Genomic DNA, 17,515 nt, shown 5'->3' on the forward strand with positions numbered 1-17,515 from the left:
GCACCCTACCGCCCTCCACCGGGGCCGCACTGCCCCTGGCCCCTGGCTGAGGCCAGAGCCTTGTCCCCACTGCAGGGCCCCACAGCCCCGTCAGCGCCGGGACTCAGGCCGTCCCAGCCTGCCTCCCCTCCGCTCCGCTCTCGCCCCCACTGCCCTCACCTGGGTCGGTTCTGAGCCGCTCCTGGGCCCCCGTGACCTGTGCCCGAGCCCGACTGCCCTGTGAAGCACACAGCATGGACACAGACCCAGTAGGAAGCGTTCAAGGTCACAGCAAGGTTAATCCACATTTTCTAGATTTTGGAGGGCCCACTTCCCAGGAGAAGGCTTCACCCGTCGCCTGGCTGCTCTTGGCACGTGGGTAGGACCCACACGCACACACGTGACCAGCCGTGCACACCTGGATAGCACAATAGGCAACACGCATGTGCGTGCATCACAGACCACACCCACGGCAAGCAGTGCCCCCCCCACAGGATAGCAGCACAGAGGTCGCGACCGCAGGCCCCCAGGCCCGGGTGGGCCATCTGTGCCATCCGGAGAGAATGCCCAGTCCCTGAGCAGCCCCGGGTCTCGGGGTAGTGACCTTGGCATTGGTGTCGCCTCGCCTGCCTCTCACCCGTGGACCAGGGGGCTGCGGAGGGGGCGGCTTTGGGCCCCCGAGTGGAAGATCCGGCTGTGCTGGCCTCTGTCTCTGGTCACTCCAAAGCCACCGTGAGCGGTGAAGCTGCGCCATGGAGATGTGTAAATCGTCACTGTAAGACTCCCCTCCAAGCTGGTATTTTTTAAATTTTTAGAGATTTATTTGAAAGAGAGAGAGAGAGAGACAGAGAGAGAGAGAAATAGATCCCCCACCCACTGGTTCCCTCCCCAGATGGCTGCAGCAGCCAGGGCTGGGCCAGGCTGCAGCCAGGAGCCTGGAGCTCCATCTGGGTCTCCCACTTAGGCCAAGCACTTGGGCCATCTGCTGCTGCTGTCCCAGGCGCATTAACAGGGAGTCGGATGGGAACTGGAGCAGCTGGGACTCAAACCAGTGTCCATATGGGATGCCGACTTTACCCACTGTGCCACAGGGCCTGCCCACGTCTAAGAATCTTGATTAAATTCTCACCAGCAGGTCAGAGACCCTGAGCCTTCCCTTTCTCGAACACCCGGGCGTGCTTGATAGGAAAGAAGCTTCCGGGGCCGGGGCCGGGGCGCAGTGGGTTAATCCTCCACCTGCGGCACCGGCATCCCACATGGGCACCAGTTCTAGTCCCGGCTGCTCCTCTTCCAGTCCAGCTCTCTGCTGTGGCCTGAAAAAGCAGTGGAGGATGCCCCAAGTGCTTGGGCCCCTGCACCTGCGTGGGAGACCCAGAAGAAGCTCCTGGCTCCTGGCTTCAGCCTGGCTTAGTTGTAACCATTGCAGCCATTTGGGAAATGAACCCATGGATGGAAGACCTCTCTCTCTCTGTCTCTCCTTCTCTCTCTGTGTGACTCTGACTTTTAAATAAATAAATAAAATCTTTAAAAAAAAAAAAAGAAGAAGAAGAGGAAGCTTCCTTTTAGGGCTATAGCCACGCTTTCAAGAAAAGAAACCGAAATCCTCACAGGCCACGGTGAAGAAGGAGCTGGAAACCATGGTGGCGACCAGGGAGCCGGCGCTGCAGCCGCCTGGGGGTGGGGGTGGGGACAGCTGGGTGCTGGGCAGGTGCAGAACGGGGTGGGGTGGAGGCCACGGGTAAAGCTGGGACCACAGAGCAGCCCTTAGGGCGAGGCGGGGGCAGGGCGAGAAAGCCCCACCCAGAGGAACAGGAGAGGTTTCCCGTGCGAGGCCAACCTTGTCTGAGGATGGAGCCGCTAGGGAGGGTTTCTGCAGGGGCCAGGGCGCTGCTCCGTGGACAGGGGGTGACCCTGACAGCCCTGTGCCAGCTGGCAGAGCCGGGCCCGGAGCCCAGGCAGCGCCGTGGGGACGGCAGGCAGGCTAGCGGGTGCAGGGCGTGGGTGGAGGGCTGTGGATGCCATCAGGCCAAGAGTGCACTACCAGCAGGTGGCGGTCGCCTGGCTCAGTGCAGGTTCAGATCCTGCCCGTGACTCCAGTGAGGGGTCGACCCCGTGAGCCCCCTGTATGCCGACATCGCCAGCCATCAGAGGGGCTTCCTCCCCGGGAGCTGCTGAGCCCGAGACCCCAGCGACGCGGGCCCCGGGCCGGTGGCGGCTGTCCACGCCCATGGCGAGGGAGGAGTGGCCCACACGTGGCCCGCCCAGAGCACAGAAATCAGACGCGTTCTCCCGAAGCCCTGTTGCTTTCTCAGCATCACAAAGTAAATTTCAAAAAATAATAAGTCAATCCTAAGTCAGACCATCAAACCGTGTTAACAGTGGCCCTGTCGCTCAGCTCAGCCGAGCGGACCTTGGACTCCAGCTTTGGAAGGCAGTGTTTTGTGCCGGGACCCCTGAGGGACGGCAGCCGGTGGGAGTGGTCCAGGGGCAGACGGCGGCGGGAGTGAGGGGGGCCCTGGAGAAATCAGAGAAACGCCTGTGCATGGGTCATGGGGCAGCTGGACAAGCTCACACGCGTGGTTCGCGGGCGGCTGGGCAAGCTCACACGCAGGGCAGGCCCAGGCCAGGGCCGAGGCTGCCAGGTTGTCTGGGAAAGGTTCACGGAGTCTCTCTCAGATTTGGACCATGGCTGATCACATGGCAGGTGTCAAGGGCAAACAGGTTGGGCCGGTGCTGTGGCATAGCGGTAAAGCCACCGCCTACAGCGCCAGCATCCTATGTGGGCGCTGATTCAAGTCCGGTTGCTCCACTTCCCATCCAGCTCCCTGCTGTGGCCTGGGAAAGCAGTGGAAGATGGCCCAAGTGCTTGGGACCCTGCACCCATGTGGGAGACTCGGCTGGAGTTCTAGGTTCCTGTCTTTAGCCTGGCCCAGTCCTGGTCATTGTGGTCATTTGGAGAACGAAACAGCAGATGGAAGATCTCTCTCTCTGTTTCTCCCTCCGCTCTGCCTGTAACTCTGCCTCTTAAATAATAATAAATAAATAAATAAATAAAATATTTAACAAAGAAAGTAAATCCCTGTCCTCATGGGCTTTCTGGTCTCCCAGGAACAGCGTGTGCCCAGTGCTCGGAGGGGACCATTGAGGCCTGTGGCACTGACCACAGAGAGCACAACGCGGAGCTCCGGGCGCTCTTCTCCGGGGTCCGCCTTCCTCTCTTTCCTCGCGGCCCCTCTGTCACTCAAATGTGCTCCGGGCCTGACACGGGCTCCTGTGCTCCCTGGGAGGCGGGACCAGACCAACAACCGGGCCAGGCCATGGTTTAACCAGCTGCCCCACAATGCCAGTCCCTAATTTCAAAATCTTTTAAAAATTATTTATTTACTTGTTCATTTTAGAGACTGTAGGCAGCCTTTGGACAAGTCAAGACTAATCTAGGCCTGTGGAATTCCTGGGACAAGAAAGTCTCATAGGCCCATCCTGAAGGAGGATGATAACCAAGAACACTGCTAGAATTATCTGTGCTACCGGAGGCTTACGCATGTGGTTATCTGGTGCTTCTTGTTCCACAGCTGGTGTGTATAAATACCACCGAGACGTTGGAATAAACGAGCCTTGACCAGCCTTGCTGTCTTGGCTCCATTCTCTGCGACCTCTTGTCCCTCTGTCCCACTCCCTCCCTCAGGTTCTGTCGCTGGTGCAGCAGGCCCCTGCAAGGGGCACACAGAGAGAGCGCTTCCACCTGCTGGTTCGTTCCCCAAACGCCTGCAACAGCGGGGGCCAGGCTGGAGCCAGGAGCTGGAGGTTTGGCTGCAGGGCTCAGCCACTTGGGCCGTTGCCTGCTGCTCCCCGGGTGCGCACCAGCAGGAAATTTGCATGGGGGGTGGAGCCCGGGCTCAAACCCAGGTGCTCCGAAGCAGGGTGCGGGCTTCCCAGCCAGCGTGCCGGCCGCCGGGCCAGGGGCCTGCTCCAGAAACCCTTGGGCGTGCTCGCTTCTCTTCGCGTCCCGTGGCCTCTTGGCTCCAGCTTAGCGGAGTAGGATCCGGAGGCCCAGACGAATGTTCAGGACCGTGAGAAGTCGGTCGTGCCGGTTCCTGAGCAACAGGGGGCGGCCGAGGGCAGGGTCGGCTGTGGGGGGCCCTGAGCTTCTGCTTCTGTGCCCTCCCAGCCCCTTCCCCCATCCCCGTGTCTGGCCTCAGGTAGCTACATTCGAGGCAGAGTCTTGGAAAAGCCCAGGAGGATCAACTGGTCCCTTCCGGTTCATTCCAAGAGGCCGGGAGAGACGCATGCTCCATGCTCAGGTCTGGGCACCTGGTCTCAGCACCCACCTTTTTTTTTTTTTTTTTTGACAGGCGGAGCTGGACAGTGAGAGAGGGAGACAGAGAGAGGTCTTCCTTCCGTTGGTTCACCCCCCAAATGGCCACTACAGCTGGAGCTACGCCGATCTGAAGCCAGGAGCCAGGTACCCCCTCCCAGTCTCCCACACCGGTGCAGGGCCCAAGCACCTGGGCCATCCTCCACTGCCTTCCCGGGCCACAGCAGAGAGCTGGACTGGAAGAGGAGCAACCGGGACAGAACCGGCACCCCAACCAGGACCAGAACCCGAGTGCTGGTGCTGCAGGTGGAGGATTAGCCTAGTGAGCCGTGGCGCTGGCCCAGCAGCCATTGTTTTGTTGGGTGCCTGGTGTCCTCTGCTGGACCCGGGGTCACTCTCCTGTGCAGGGATTTGAGGCCCCAGGAGCATGGGTGAAATGTACAGTCCTCCCCGCAAGCAGCAAAAGGGGTCCCCCAAGAAGACTCAGGTTAGTGCTGGCCCTCAGGGAGCGGAGGGGCAGGGGCGCCCAGTGCAGCCTGGGCTCCTGGCTCTGTTACTGGGCTCCGGGCAGGGGAGGGAGGGCGACTTGGATGGACAACAGAGAAGGAGCCGCTCCCCTCGCCTGCAGGACACTGGCTGTCCGGGTCTGCTCACAGCTGAGGGGCTGGGACACACTGAGGGGCCCACAGCCGTTCCCAGCTCAAGTCCCGCACCTGTGGACGCAGCTAAGCCCTAGCCAGGGTCCCGGCCCGGAGCTGTGGAGTCCTGAGCAACCGCTCTTGTTTTATTTTCTCTCTCTCTCTCTCTCTCTCTTTCTTTCTTTCAGATTTATTTATTTATTTGAAAGTCAGAGTTACACAGAGAAAGAGAGGCAGAGAGAGAGAGAGAGAGAGAGAGGTCTTCCACCCCCTGGTTCACTCTCCAATTGGTTGCAACAGCCAGCGCTGAGCCAATCTGATGCCAGGAGCCAGGAGCTTCACCTGGGTCTCCCACGTGGGCTTGGGCTGCCGTCCGCTGCTTTCCCAGGTGCACGAGCAGGGAGACAGATCTGGAGTGGAGCATCTGGGACTCGAACCAGCGCCCACATGGGATGCTGGTGTCGCAGGCAGTGGCTTGACCAGTTCTACACAATGCCAGCCCCAGGAAGACAGTTGTGAGGCAAGGTGGGGACCAGTGTGTGGCACAGAGGGTTGGGCCGCTGCTTGCAATGCCGTCGGCAGTCGCGCCAGTTCGAGTCCGGGCTGTTCTGCTTCTGAGCCAGCTCCCGGCTCATGCACCTGGGAAAGCAGCGAAGCCAGCCCGCGCTTGAGTCCCTGCCGCCCATCCGGGAGAACCGGCGGAGTCCCCGGCTTCAGCCTGCCCATCCTCGGCTGTTGTGGCCGTCTGGGGAGTGAGTCAGCGGGTGGGAGATCTCTCCATCTCCGTCCCTCTGCTTTCTCTGATCTCCCTTTCATTTGTTTATTTATCTTTTAAAAAGATATAATTTTTTTTTTCATTTGAAAGGCAGAGAGAGAGAGAGAGAGAGAGAGAGAGAGAGAGAGAGACCTTGCATCTGCTGGTTCACTCCCCAAATGGCTGTAATGGTTGGGGCTGGGCCAGACTAAAGCCAGGAGCCCGGAGCTCCGTCCTGGCCTCCCACGTGGGTGCAGGGGTCCATGCACTTGGGCCGTCCTCTGCTGCCTCCCAGGCACATCAGCAGGGAGCTGGAGCGGAAGGGAAGCAGCCAGGATACTTGCATTGCAGGCTGCGGCTTAACCTGCTGCACCACAATGCCGGCCCCCACGCTCCCTTTCAAATAAAATAAATAAATCGTAAACAAGAAAAAGGTTTCTGAAGCAAAGCATAAAAAACACAAGTCTCAGGGCCGGCGCTGTGGCGGAGCGGGTAAAGTCTCTACTTGCAGGGCCAGCATCCCATAGGGGCGCCGGTTCGAGTCCCAGCAGCTCCACTTCCCATCCCGCTCTCTGCTGTGGCCTGGGAAAGCAGTGGAGGATGGCCCAGGTCCTTGGGCCCCTGCACCCGCGTGGGAGACCCAGAGGAAGCTCCTGGCTCCTGGCTTCAGATCGGCGCAGCTCCGGCCGTTGTGGCCATCTGGGGAGTGAACCAGCAGATGGAAGACCTCTCTCTCTCTCTCTCTCTCTCTCTCTCTCTCTCTCTCTCTCTGTAACTCTGTCTTTCAAATAAATAAAATGAATCTTAAAAAAAAAAAAAAACTCACAAATAAGAGAAGGAGGAGTGAGTGACACCTTGACAGCAGGGACTCCACTTCGGAGCAGAGACTCCGTTCTGGGAAGGTGCCCCCCGCACCGTGAGACTCTGGTCTGAAACGAGGATCTAGAACAGTCGGACAACAACAGTCCCTACATCACACCTGGCAGAGCACAGAAACCCCAGGAGGGAGGGTCGCTCAGGCGTGGAGGTGGACAGGCTGCACCGGGTCAATGATGAACATGTGATTTGTCTGTGTCCTACATGTGATGTAAGCCAACACCCGGACTCATGTCAAGATTGCAATTGGAATTAAGATCGTAACTGGTGTTGTCAAGATGATAAGTGATAGCAGTTTCGCACAGGTTTTGGGTCAGCTTGCCCCGGTAACCATGTATCCCCCCGACCCTAGCACCATGAATTCCCCTCCCGGTTTTGTGGCTTTGCCTTTATCAACCCTGTAGCTTTGGGTGGCTCTGCACCAGGCAATAAAGGACCGTCAGACTGCGTCAGTGTGTGGAGCTCCTTTGTTCACACTCGCTGAGGTTCAGCAGGAGCAGTAACACTGTAATGTCCGGGCCTTTCTGGTTGTCTCAGCCCCGAGGGTGCTCCGGGCACCTGGGGGTGCTGCTGACACAGCCCCACGCGGCAGCGTGACAGGGCGCTGAGCGAGCCCGGCCCCAGGTGGCTCCCCCGCCCCGCCCGACCTCCTGGACCCGAGCCTGCGTTTCCCGGGCTGGCGGCAGAGCCAGATGCTCCTCCCACGGGACGGCGCGGCGCCCTCCCTCCCTCCCCAGGGGCCCCTCGGCTCCCTGGCTCCACTGCGGCTTCTCCCCGCCCCTTCCCACGCAAAGACCCCTCCCCGGCTGTCAGTCCTGTCTGTCCGTGTCTCTGGCTGCCCCTCGCGTCCACAGCTCCGGGCACTCCGGTGACCTCCTCCGGTCCCATGGCCTGTGGGGCGATGGCTCCCCAGCGCAGACGAAGCTGCCCTTTTTTTTTATTATTAAATTTATTTTATTTATTTGAAAGTCAGAGTTACACAGAAAGAGGAGAGGTAGAGAGAGGTAGAGAGAGAGAGAGAGAGAATCTTCCATCTGCTGGTTCACTCCCCAGATGGCCACAACGGCTGGAGCTTCGCTGAAGCCAGGAGCCTCCTCTGGGTCTCCCACGCGGGTGCAGGGGCCCAAGCACTTGGGGCATCCTCCACTGCCTTCCCAGGCCACAGCAGAGAGCTGGATCGGGAGAGGAGCAGCCGGGACTAGAACTGGCACCCATGTGGGATGCCAGCGCTTCAGGCCAGGGCTTTAACCCACTGTGCCACAGCACCAGCCCCACGAAGCCGCCCTTGGCATGAGCCCCTGGCCCTGACTCAGGTTCCCGGCACCTGCTTTCCTGGTCCCTCCCACCTCTCGTGTGGTCCCCGCCTCCCTGATTCTCCCTCTCCTGGGCCCCCGCCCTGGCCCCCATTCAGCTCCCGATGACGGCTGCCCCCTCATGGCACAGATGCCCACCGGGCTCCTTCCTCCAGCCGCACTCCGCCCCTCCCCCACCCGCTGTCACCGAGGACTCTCAGGTGCCACTTGCCTTTGAACCTCACGTCCGGTGTCCAGTCCTAGCTCCTGGCCCCGCCCAGGGGGTGTCTGGGTGTCCCCTGCCCCAGGCTCGCTGTGGGGCTGCCCAGTGGTCTCCTTCCAGCCCCTGCCCTTTGCCCTGGTGCCCCAAGTCCTCCGTCTTCCGCCGCACGGACAGGTGTCTCCTCGCTCTCGCCTTGCCAATGCCTGGAGCTCTGCCCCTGTCCACCCGCCCGCTCCACCATTGTCAGGGTGGGGCCCTGAGGCGGGAGCTGGTGCTGGAACACGTTCCCTGACCGTCGTGGGTGCACCTTGGGGCACGGGGATGGAGGAGGAGTGGAGATGACTCGGTGCCAGGAACCCTGGGAGAGGCCTGGGAGGGCTTCCTGGAGGAGGCAGCCGAGACCCTGAGGGGCTTTTTCTGGCTGCTCAGGTATCACAGCCTGAGCAGTCTGACCTGTTCCCCGGGCCAGTTCCACCTGGCAGCCGCAGGATCCCTGCAAGCAGGCGGGCGGAGGAGCTGCTGAGACTCCTGGCAGTGGGAGAGGGGTGGGTGTGAGAATTCGGTGGCGGCCCCCGCCCCGCCCCGCCCCAGCCGCTGTCAGGTGGCCTGGGCCTCACTCCCCACCCGGCGTGGGCATGGAGTCCGGCGGGGCGGCCAGCTGTGCGGCTTCTGGGCAGTCGGCGGCTGCAGAAGCCTGGGGTGGGAGCAGCATGTCCGGGGGAGAGGCCAAAGGCTCGGCCCAGGACCCAGGCTCGCGGCCCGCGCTGGGGTACGTGGGGTCCCCGGGGCAGAGGGACCCTCGGGTGGAAGGCCCTGGGTGGGGCCACGGCACGGGGTCACGGCAGGTGGGTGCAGGGGGCCACACTGCCAAGCGGCCTGGGGCTGGGGGTGACCTCCGGGACGGGGGGCTCAGGGCAGGGAGGCGTGCGCCTCGTGACCTCAGGTCAGTGTCCTCTCCTCACCCCTAAAGGAGCCCCCAGGCTGGGGCTGGGGCTGGGGCTGGGGCTGGGGCTGGGGCTGGGGGTGGCGCAGACGGATGCAGGGGACCCTGGTGGGGACCCGGCAGGGCTGGGAGCCTGCAGGGGAGAAGGGGGAGAGTCGGAGGGGGGAGGGGAAAGCTTTGGCTTCAGGTCCCCGGGCCACATTCACTGCCAGCTCCGGCTCCTGCCTCCGGGAGCCTCCCTCCCCCACGGTAGAAAGCCTGGAGGTGGGGGCCGGCACTGTGGTGTTGTGGGTTAGGCGGCAGCTGGCAACACCGACGACCTATATGGGGGCGCAGGATGGAGCCTTGGCTGCTCCACTTCCGATCTGCTCCTGCCGATGACCTGGGGAGGCAGCGGGAGACGGCCAAGCGCTTGGCACCTGCCCCCGCCGTGGAACCAAACGGAACAGCTGCCCCTGAGAGGCCCCACCCCTCCCCGCGGGGTCAGAGCCGGGAGTAGGTCTCCGGCCAGCCTCGGGGAGAGCCACGGGCACGGATCAAGATTGCAATGACGGCGTTTGCCACGTCTGGACCGTGAGCTCCACAAGGGCCAGCCTCGTCCCAGTGGTCGCCTGCGTGGCCCAGGTTCTACCAGGACCTGCCTGGGATGCGGCCGGAGACCCCAGAGGCCCCGCGCCTGAAGCGGAAAGAGCCTTGGGTGAAGGGAGGAGCCAGGGGAGGCCAGTGACCTTGGCCGAGTCTGTCTCCTCACCTGTCGAGCAGGTGCTCTGGCTCCTTGATTACTGCAGAGAGCACCAGGTGTCAGTGAGGGGGCAGGTGTCACAAGTGGGGGCAGCAGGTGTCACAGGTGGGGGGGCAGGTGTCACAGTGAGGGGGGCAGCAGGTGTCACAGGTGGGGGGCAGGTGTCACAGTGAGGGGGGCAGGTGTCACAGTGAGGGGGCAGGTGTCACAGTGAGGGGGCAGCAGGTGTCACAGGTGGGGGCAGCAGGTGTCACAGGTGGGGGGCAGCAGGTGTCACAGGTGGGGGGGCAGGTGTCACAGGTGGGGGCAGCAGGTGTCACAGGTGGGGGGCAGGTGTCACAGGTGGGGGGCAGCAGGTGTCACAGGTGGGGGGCAGGTGTCACAGGTGGGGGGGCAGGTGTCACAGGTGGGGGGCAGCAGGTGTCACAGTGAGGGGGGCAGCAGGTGTCACAGGTGGGGGGCAGCAGGTGTCACAGGTGGGGGGGCAGCAGGTGTCACAGGTGGGGGGCAGCAGGTGTCACAGTGAGGGGGCAGCAGGTGTCACTTGTGGGGGGCAGCAGGTGTCACAGGTGGGGGGCAGGTGTCACAGGTGGGGGGCAGGTGTCACAGGTGGGGGGCGGCAGGTGTCACAGGTGGGGGGCAGCAGGTGTCACAGGTGGGGGGCAGGTGTCACAGGTGGGGGGCAGGTGTCACAGGTGGGGGGCAGCAGGTGTCACAGGTGGGGGCAGCAGGTGTCACAGGTGGGGGGCAGCAGGTGTCACAGGTGGGGGCAGCAGGTGTCACAGTGAGGGGGGCAGCAGGTGTCACAGGTGGGGGGCAGCAGGTGTCACAGGTGGGGGCAGCAGGTGTCACAGGTGGGGGGCAGGTGTCACAGGTGGGGGGCAGGTGTCACAGGTGGGGGGCAGCAGGTGTCACAGGTGGGGGGCAGGTGTCACAGGTGGGGGGCAGGTGTCACAGGTGGGGGCAGCAGGTGTCACAGTGAGGGGGCAGCAGGTGTCACAGGTGGGGGGCAGCAGGTGTCACAGGTGGGGGGCAGCAGGTGTCACTTGTGGGGGGCAGCAGGTGTCACAGTGAGGGTAGCAGGTGTCACAGGTGGGGGCAGCAGGTGTCACAGGTGAGACATCAGGTGCCTCCCTGATGGCCTCCCGGTCCCGGTCTCTCAGTCTGTGACCTTGAGAGCGCTGCAGCCTCAGAGACAAAGAACCGGGGGAGACGGGGACCCTGAATCCGTCTCCTGATAGAGCGGCTGGGCGGGGGCTGGGGGGCAGGTGCGCAGGTGGGAGGGGCCAGGAGGGGCCTGGCTGCCCCCTGGAGCGTGGGGCGTCACAGCTCTCTGCCCTCCCTGTGGGGGTGCCCGTGAGCCCCGCAGGTGCTGACCGCCCCGTTCCCACCACCCCACCCGCAGGATGGAGCCCTTGGAGGACCGGCTGCGGCGGCTGCGGGAGGCCTTCGACGCGGGGCGCACGCGGCCGGCCGAGTTCCGGGCTACGCAGCTCCGGGGCCTGAGCCGCTTCCTGCAGGAGAACAGGCAGCTCCTGCAGGCCGCGCTGGCCCAGGACCTGCACAAGGTGGACGGCAGGGGCGCGGCGGGGCGCGGTGGGGGTGGGGCCAGGACAGGTGCATCACAGCCGCGCAGGGAGGCAGCCTTGATGGCTGACCCACAGGGAAGCGGCCATCCTCGGGCCGCCCACGGGAACTCGCTTGTCCCCCCTGGCCGGCCCGGGGGCCTGAGCTCCGGGAATTCCTCCCGCAGTCGGCCTTCGAGTCGGACATATCGGAGCTCATCGTGTGTCAGAAGGAGGTGGACCTGGCCCTCAGCAGCCTGCACGCCTGGATGAAAGACAAGCCGGCCGCCACCAACCTGGTGAGCCCCTGCCCAGGCCTCCCGGGTGGGACTCCGCCTGGGGAGCCGAGGACCCGGGCACGGGGCGGGCTCGGAGCGGCCTCTGGTGGGGCCTCACCGTCCGCCCCACACCCCCAGCTCACGAAGCTGGGCTCCGCCTTCATCCGGAAGGAGCCCTACGGCCTGGTGCTCATCATCGCCCCCTGGAACTACCCCGTGAACCTGACGCTGATGCCCCTGGTGGGGGCCATCGCTGCAGGTGAGAGCCGCCCCTCGGCCGCCCGCCCAGGAGCCCCTCTCAGAGAAGGCTCCAGAATCTGCCTGTGCGGGGGTCGGGGGCTGGGGGGGGGCACCGGCCTCTCCCACCGCCCCCCCCCCCCGCAGGGAACTGCGTGGTGCTGAAGCCCTCGGAAATTAGCAAGGGCACGGAGAAGGTGCTGGCCGAGGTGCTGCCCCGGTACCTGGACCAGGTGAGGGCGGCCCTGCCCCCGCGCGGCCAGTGCCCCCACCCCCGCCTGCCCCAGGACCTGCCCCTGAGCCCAGCTCCCCCCCACCCCAGAGCTGCTTCGCCGTGGTGCTGGGGGGCCCCGAGGAGACCGGGCAGCTGCTGGAACACAGATTCGACTACATCCTCTTCACGGGTGAGGCCAGGGGCGGGGGCCTGGGACCGGAGGGGGCCTGGGGTGAGGTCGGAGGGAGCAAGAGGCAGGCGCCTGGGCCGCCCAGCCAAGGCCCGCTGAGGGCGGGGCGGTCTCCTGGCCACGTCCCCAGGGAGCCCCCGTGTGGGCAAGATCGTCATGGCGGCCGCTGCCAAGCACCTGACGCCCGTCACCCTGGAGCTGGGCGGCAAGAACCCCTGCTACGTGGACGACAACTGCGACCCGCAGACCGTGGCCAACCGCGTGGCCTGGTTCCGCTACTTCAACGCCGGCCAGACCTGCGTGGCCCCCGACTACGTGCTGTGCAGCCCCGAGACGCGGGAGCGCCTGCTGCCCGCCCTGCAGCAGGCCATCACCCGTTTCTACGGCGACGACCCCCAGCGCTCCCCCAACCTGGGCCGCATCATCAACCAGAAGCAGTTCCGGCGGCTCCAGGCCCTGCTGGGCTGCGGCCGCGTGGCCATCGGCGGCCAGAGTGACGAGAGCCAGCGCTACATCGGTGAGCCCCTCTCCTCGCCCAGCCCCCGGGGCCGGGACCCCGCCAGGCCGGACCACACCCCCAAACCAGGGCCCTGCTGCTCAAGCCCAGGCCAAGGCCACGGCTCTGGTGCCACGATTTGGTGGCCTAAGGCTCCGCTCAGCGTGGCGGGAGCTGGACTTCCTCCCCGCCACACCCTGGGCCACAGCCATGCGTCTGCCCAGTGCCAGGCCAGGCTCTCAACACCTGCCCCTCCCCCACCCCGTGACCCCGATCCTGCCGGCCCAGCCCCAGGCTCTAAGCGAGCCCCCACCTCCTGGGCTCAGGACGGCCTGGGTGTGACCTCCGCCTCCAGGGCCCTAAGACCCCGTCCTCCCCACCGGCCCCCCGCCCACTACTGCACCCAGCCCCCTGCCCCAGGGGCCGGGCCGAGGTCTGAGCCGCCCGTGCCCGCAGCGCCCACGGTGCTGGTGGACGTGCAGGAGGCGGAGCCGGTCATGCAGGAGGAGATCTTCGGGCCCATCCTGCCCATCCTGACGGTGAGCGGCCTGGACGAGGCCGTCGCCTTCATCAACCGCCGGGAGAAGCCCCTGGCCCTGTACGCCTTCTCCAACAGCAGCCAGGTGGGGCTGAAAGGGGTCCATACCGGCCCCCTCCCCTAGGGACACGCCCGTCTAAGGCCTCTCACCAGGCCACTGGTGTGACTGCCTGGCCAGGGGCTCGGGCAGGGTGGAGATCAGCAGGCGGCGGGCTGGCCAGCAGTGGGCCGGGGCCAGGGCAGCCACTGGTATGGACCGTGCGTCTCCTGAACCCTGAACAGGTTCCTCACAGGCCGGCGAGGTTCTCGGTGGAGCTGGGGGCCGAGGGAAGCCTGACGGGCCAGGCAGGGCCTTGCCGGCCTTGGGCGGGGCCTGTGCTCTCCATTGCCAGACCTCATTGCCACGCCCCAAGGTCATGGCCGCCCTTGGTGCTAGAGGGGCTTCCTCCATCCTCACACCCTGCCGCACCTCCCCAAGCAGGTGCCGCCCCACAGAGGGGCTTAGAGAGGAGGGGATTGCTCAGGGGCCGGTGGAGCTGGGGGAGCCCCCGGCGGACTCCTGGGGCTCAGCCCAGCACCCGCCTCCCTCCACCCCAGGTCGTGAGCCAGGTGCTGGACAGGACCAGTAGTGGCAGCTTCGGAGGCAACGAGGGCTTTATCTACCTGACCCTGCCGACCCTGCCCCTCGGGGGCGTCGGTGAGTGCCCGCCCTGCGCCCAGCCCCGGGGAAGCCGGGGTGTGTGGCACCCCAGACCCAGGAAGTGTCCATTTGCTGTCCAGCCTGCAGCAGGCCCGGGGTCTCTGCAGGCCTCAGTTTCCCCACCTGTGCGTCTCTGGGCTCCCGGCGGGGCGTGCGCTGCTCCGGAGGCCGGGCTGCCCGGCCTCAGCCCTGCCTCTCCACGCCCGCGCAGGCCACAGCGGCATGGGCAGCTACCACGGCAAGTTCTCCTTCGACACCTTCTCCCACCACCGCGCCTGCCTGCTGCGCAGCCCCGGCTTGGAGAAGCTCAACGAGCTCCGCTACCCGCCCTACAGCAACTGCGCCCAGCGGCTGATCAGCTGGGCCATGGGGTCGCAGAGCTGCACCCTCCTGTGAGGCGCGGCCCCGCCAGACCCTCCAGCCTGCTGCCCCGCGCGTGAGACCCAGACCTGGTGATGGAGCCCCCACGTCCCAACGCTGGGCAGAGTCTGTGGCCAGAGAGGCCCCTCTGTCAGGTCCATAAACGCATCCACAAAGACAGAGCAGCGCTGCTGTCACCTGACTGGGGAGCTGGCGTGCCCGACCTGAGAGTGTCCTTGGCAAGGGCTCCGCCGCGCCGCGTGGGGTCCGCAGGAAGGGGCCGGCCGGCTGGCGGTCAGGCGGCGCGGCGCGCACGCGGCGGCCCCACTGGTCAGCTCTGCTCCCAACTCCCGGGAGGAAGGCGGTCAGGGCTGGTGCGATCTAAACCTGGTGACCCCGACGGACCGAGTCTCGGGTCTAGAGGCTGGGCTGGGCTTGTAAGGAAGCAGGGGTGGAGCTGGCATCGTGGGGACCCTCGCCAGGGCAGGTCTGGCCCATGGCAGCCACCGCTTGCTCTCCCCCTGGTGCCCACCCTGGCAGCCGCTTGTCCTGGTGGGTTCCGCACCCCTCCGAGCCATGCAGAATCTGAGCCCTGAGGCTGAGGGAAGGAAGGGGAGAAGGGCCCACCAGCTCCCCCGGAAGCTGTTTGGGATGGTTGTCCCCAGATGGGCACGGGGGGACTCGAGGGAGGTGCCATACAGGGGCTGTTGATGAGGGGTGGGGAGGATGAACAAGGAAGCGAGACGGTGGACGGATGGATGGATGGGTGGTGGGCAGGTGGGTGGGCGGGCAGGTGGGCGGGTGACAGAACAGATAGTGGCTGGGTGGGAGGCTGGAGGAGAGTAGATGGCGGGTGGAAGGGTGGGTGAGGGTGGGTGTATGGAGGGGACAATGGGTGGGTAAGGAGATGGGCAGGTGAGCAGGTGGGTGGAGGAATGAATGAACAATGAACAGTCAGGTTGTTGGTGGGTGAGCCGATGGCTCAGACAGAGGACGAAGCCTCCCGGGAGAGCGGGAGTCCGGGGGCCACCAGGGCCGGCGCCCCAGCCCCAGAACGCGGCAGTGCCGCAGGCAGTGGGTCCGTGCCCTGCCTCCCAGTCAGCCCCACACCTCGTCCTTGCCTAACCCAAGGCAGCTGGAGCAGGGTCAAGGGCACAGGGCTGGCCCCAGGCAGACTTGGGTCTGCAGCCCAGCTGTGCCTTAGGCAGGCTGTGTGTGCCCGGGCAAGGTGCTAGCCCTCTCTGAGCCCCAGCTGTGCCCGCTGCAGGGGATCTGGCTGGGCCGAATTGAGCAGATGCACGTTGCCCCTCCCCTCCCCCTGCCCAAGCCTGGACCCCACCCTGCTTCCTCACACTGCTCCCCAGGCCGCAGTCTCTGATTGGTGGGACCGAGTCACGTGACTCAGGGCTGGCTCCTGTCCTGGGGAGGCTGCTCCCAGAAAGGCCAGGAGCGGAGCACCCGGCCAGCTGGCGCGGTGTCCCCTCCCGTCCCCTCCCCAAGTCCAGGCCTTTGCTCTCCGGTCACAGCTGAGCAGACCCGGCCCGGGAGCAGCGGCCTGGAACCGCCCAGAGCCCTGAGCCTGCGGGCTGCTGTCCGCACGCCCTCTGCTGCCCCCTGGCCCGGGCTCCTCCGTGGGACCCGCACCCAGTCCCAGAGCGGCCTCTGCTGCGCCCTCCGCTCCCCCAGCTCGCCGTCGCTGAGGCCCGCGGCTCAGCCTCGGCGTCCTTGTCTGATAGAATGGGTTTCCACCTGCCCCTCGGAGCTGGTGTGCGGATTCCGTGGGGCCCCTCCCCAGGACGAGGCTGAGCCAGCCTTGGGCACAGCGGCCCTGGCTGCCGGTGGGACCCCGGCTGCACCCCTCCAAGAGCACCCCAGACCCCACCTCAGCCATGAGGTCTGCGACAGCAGCTTCTCCGGCTCAGCACCCACGGCACCTGCAGCCCCCGAGCTGGGGGAGCTCCCTGGGGCTGGGGTCCCCCTGGCTAGGAGAACGGCAGTGGGGTGAGTCCTGCCTCCGTCTCCGGCAGGGAGGGCTGGGCAGGGCGGTCCCGGAGCGAAGCGGGACGGGGAGACCTGGCCGAGGCCAGGGTGTGGGGAGGTAGGCGGATCCCAACCCGGGGTGAAGGGGCGGTGGCACCAGGCAGCGTCCCCACCGTCACGGCCACCACTGGGGAGCCGACAGCCTCGGTGACGACACCCGGGCCTGCACGCAGCCCCCCACCCCCACCCGGTTCCCCGACTCCAGGCACCACAGCAATGCCAGCCCGGATGTGGGGCTCGAACTGCCGCCCTGCCGTGCCCTCTGTCCCAGCGTTGGGCTGCAATGCTGCACCTACACCCAGGAAGGCCCTGCGCCCTCCACAGCCAGGTCCCCAGGCGGAGCCCGGCCTGTGCCCCCCCATCTCCACCGCAGTGCCTGGCATCAACTGGTGCCTGGCGTCGTGGGGGGCAGTGGAGTGGGAGGGAGAGAGGGGAGACGTCGCCGCTCCCCCCACCTCCCCAGCCCGATGGTGAGCAGGAGCCGCCCAGCCTGTCTGTGTGTCCGGCTGGCACCTGCTGCCCTGTAGCTTCCAGTCCGCCACATGTGGCCCCAGCCCGGCCTCTCCCGGTCTCTGCCTCGGTGCCGCCCCGCCCTGCGCCACGAGGCCCAGCCCCGTGGTCCCCACGACCCCTCCAGCCTCACCTCGGGCGGAGACTTGACTGAAGCGACAGGTGGACGTCAGGGCACACACCTGGCGTCCAGGGCGGGCGCTTGAGAGGGCGGCCAGGGCAGGGTGGGGTGGGGGAGGCCCGGGATGGAGTCAGGCCTCCTGCAGCCACAGTGAAGCGGGCAGCCCGTGCCGCTTCTCTGGAATGACGGGTGCCCGGGAGACCAGGCTGACGGCAGGGAGGGCACCGTCGGCGAGAGGCGGAAAAGACCCACAGAGGGGGCCACGGGGTGACAGGGCCCACTCGGGAGCGTGCACGGTCAGGCAGGGGCTCCAAGGCCACAGCAGAGACCAGCGGGCTCCAGGCGTGGCTCCCAGGCCACACGGCCCCGCCGGGACCAGCAAATCCATGCAGGGCTGCCTGGGGCTCTGAGCCCTCTCTGGTCTGTCTCCCTGTGAAAGCTGACGCTTTTATTGAGAGAGAGAGAGAGAGAGAGAGAGAGAGAGAGAGAGAGGTATTTAGTTAT

At 65.4% G+C, this 17,515-nt stretch overlaps 1 protein-coding gene across 2 annotated transcripts; it reads left to right on the plus strand.

Moving 5' to 3' along the window:
* Nucleotides 1–8,561: 8,561 nt before the first annotated feature.
* On the plus strand, nucleotides 8,562–14,524 carry LOC127486711 (aldehyde dehydrogenase family 3 member B2). 2 transcript variants are annotated; one of them, XM_051830832.3, is made up of 10 exons: nucleotides 8,562–8,846; nucleotides 11,168–11,330; nucleotides 11,516–11,626; nucleotides 11,744–11,864; nucleotides 11,990–12,075; nucleotides 12,165–12,246; nucleotides 12,377–12,763; nucleotides 13,199–13,365; nucleotides 13,878–13,977; nucleotides 14,192–14,524. In XM_051830832.3, exons 1-10 carry the CDS (start codon nucleotides 8,713–8,715, stop codon nucleotides 14,374–14,376), a joined length of 1,536 nt encoding a protein of 511 aa, XP_051686792.1. In that variant the 5' UTR covers nucleotides 8,562–8,712; the 3' UTR covers nucleotides 14,377–14,524. The 2 variants fall into 2 exon arrangements, with proteins under 2 accessions (XP_051686792.1, XP_089158943.1); XM_089302817.1 differs by lacking the exon at nucleotides 8,562–8,846 and adding an exon at nucleotides 9,660–9,782.
* The last annotated feature ends 2,991 nt before the right edge of the window (nucleotides 14,525–17,515 follow it).

The sequence above is a fragment of the Oryctolagus cuniculus genome, chromosome 1 (assembly GCF_051225735.1).
Source record: "Oryctolagus cuniculus isolate XC-2025 breed Fujian yellow rabbit chromosome 1, ASM5122573v1, whole genome shotgun sequence".
Lineage (NCBI taxonomy): Eukaryota > Metazoa > Chordata > Mammalia > Lagomorpha > Leporidae > Oryctolagus > Oryctolagus cuniculus.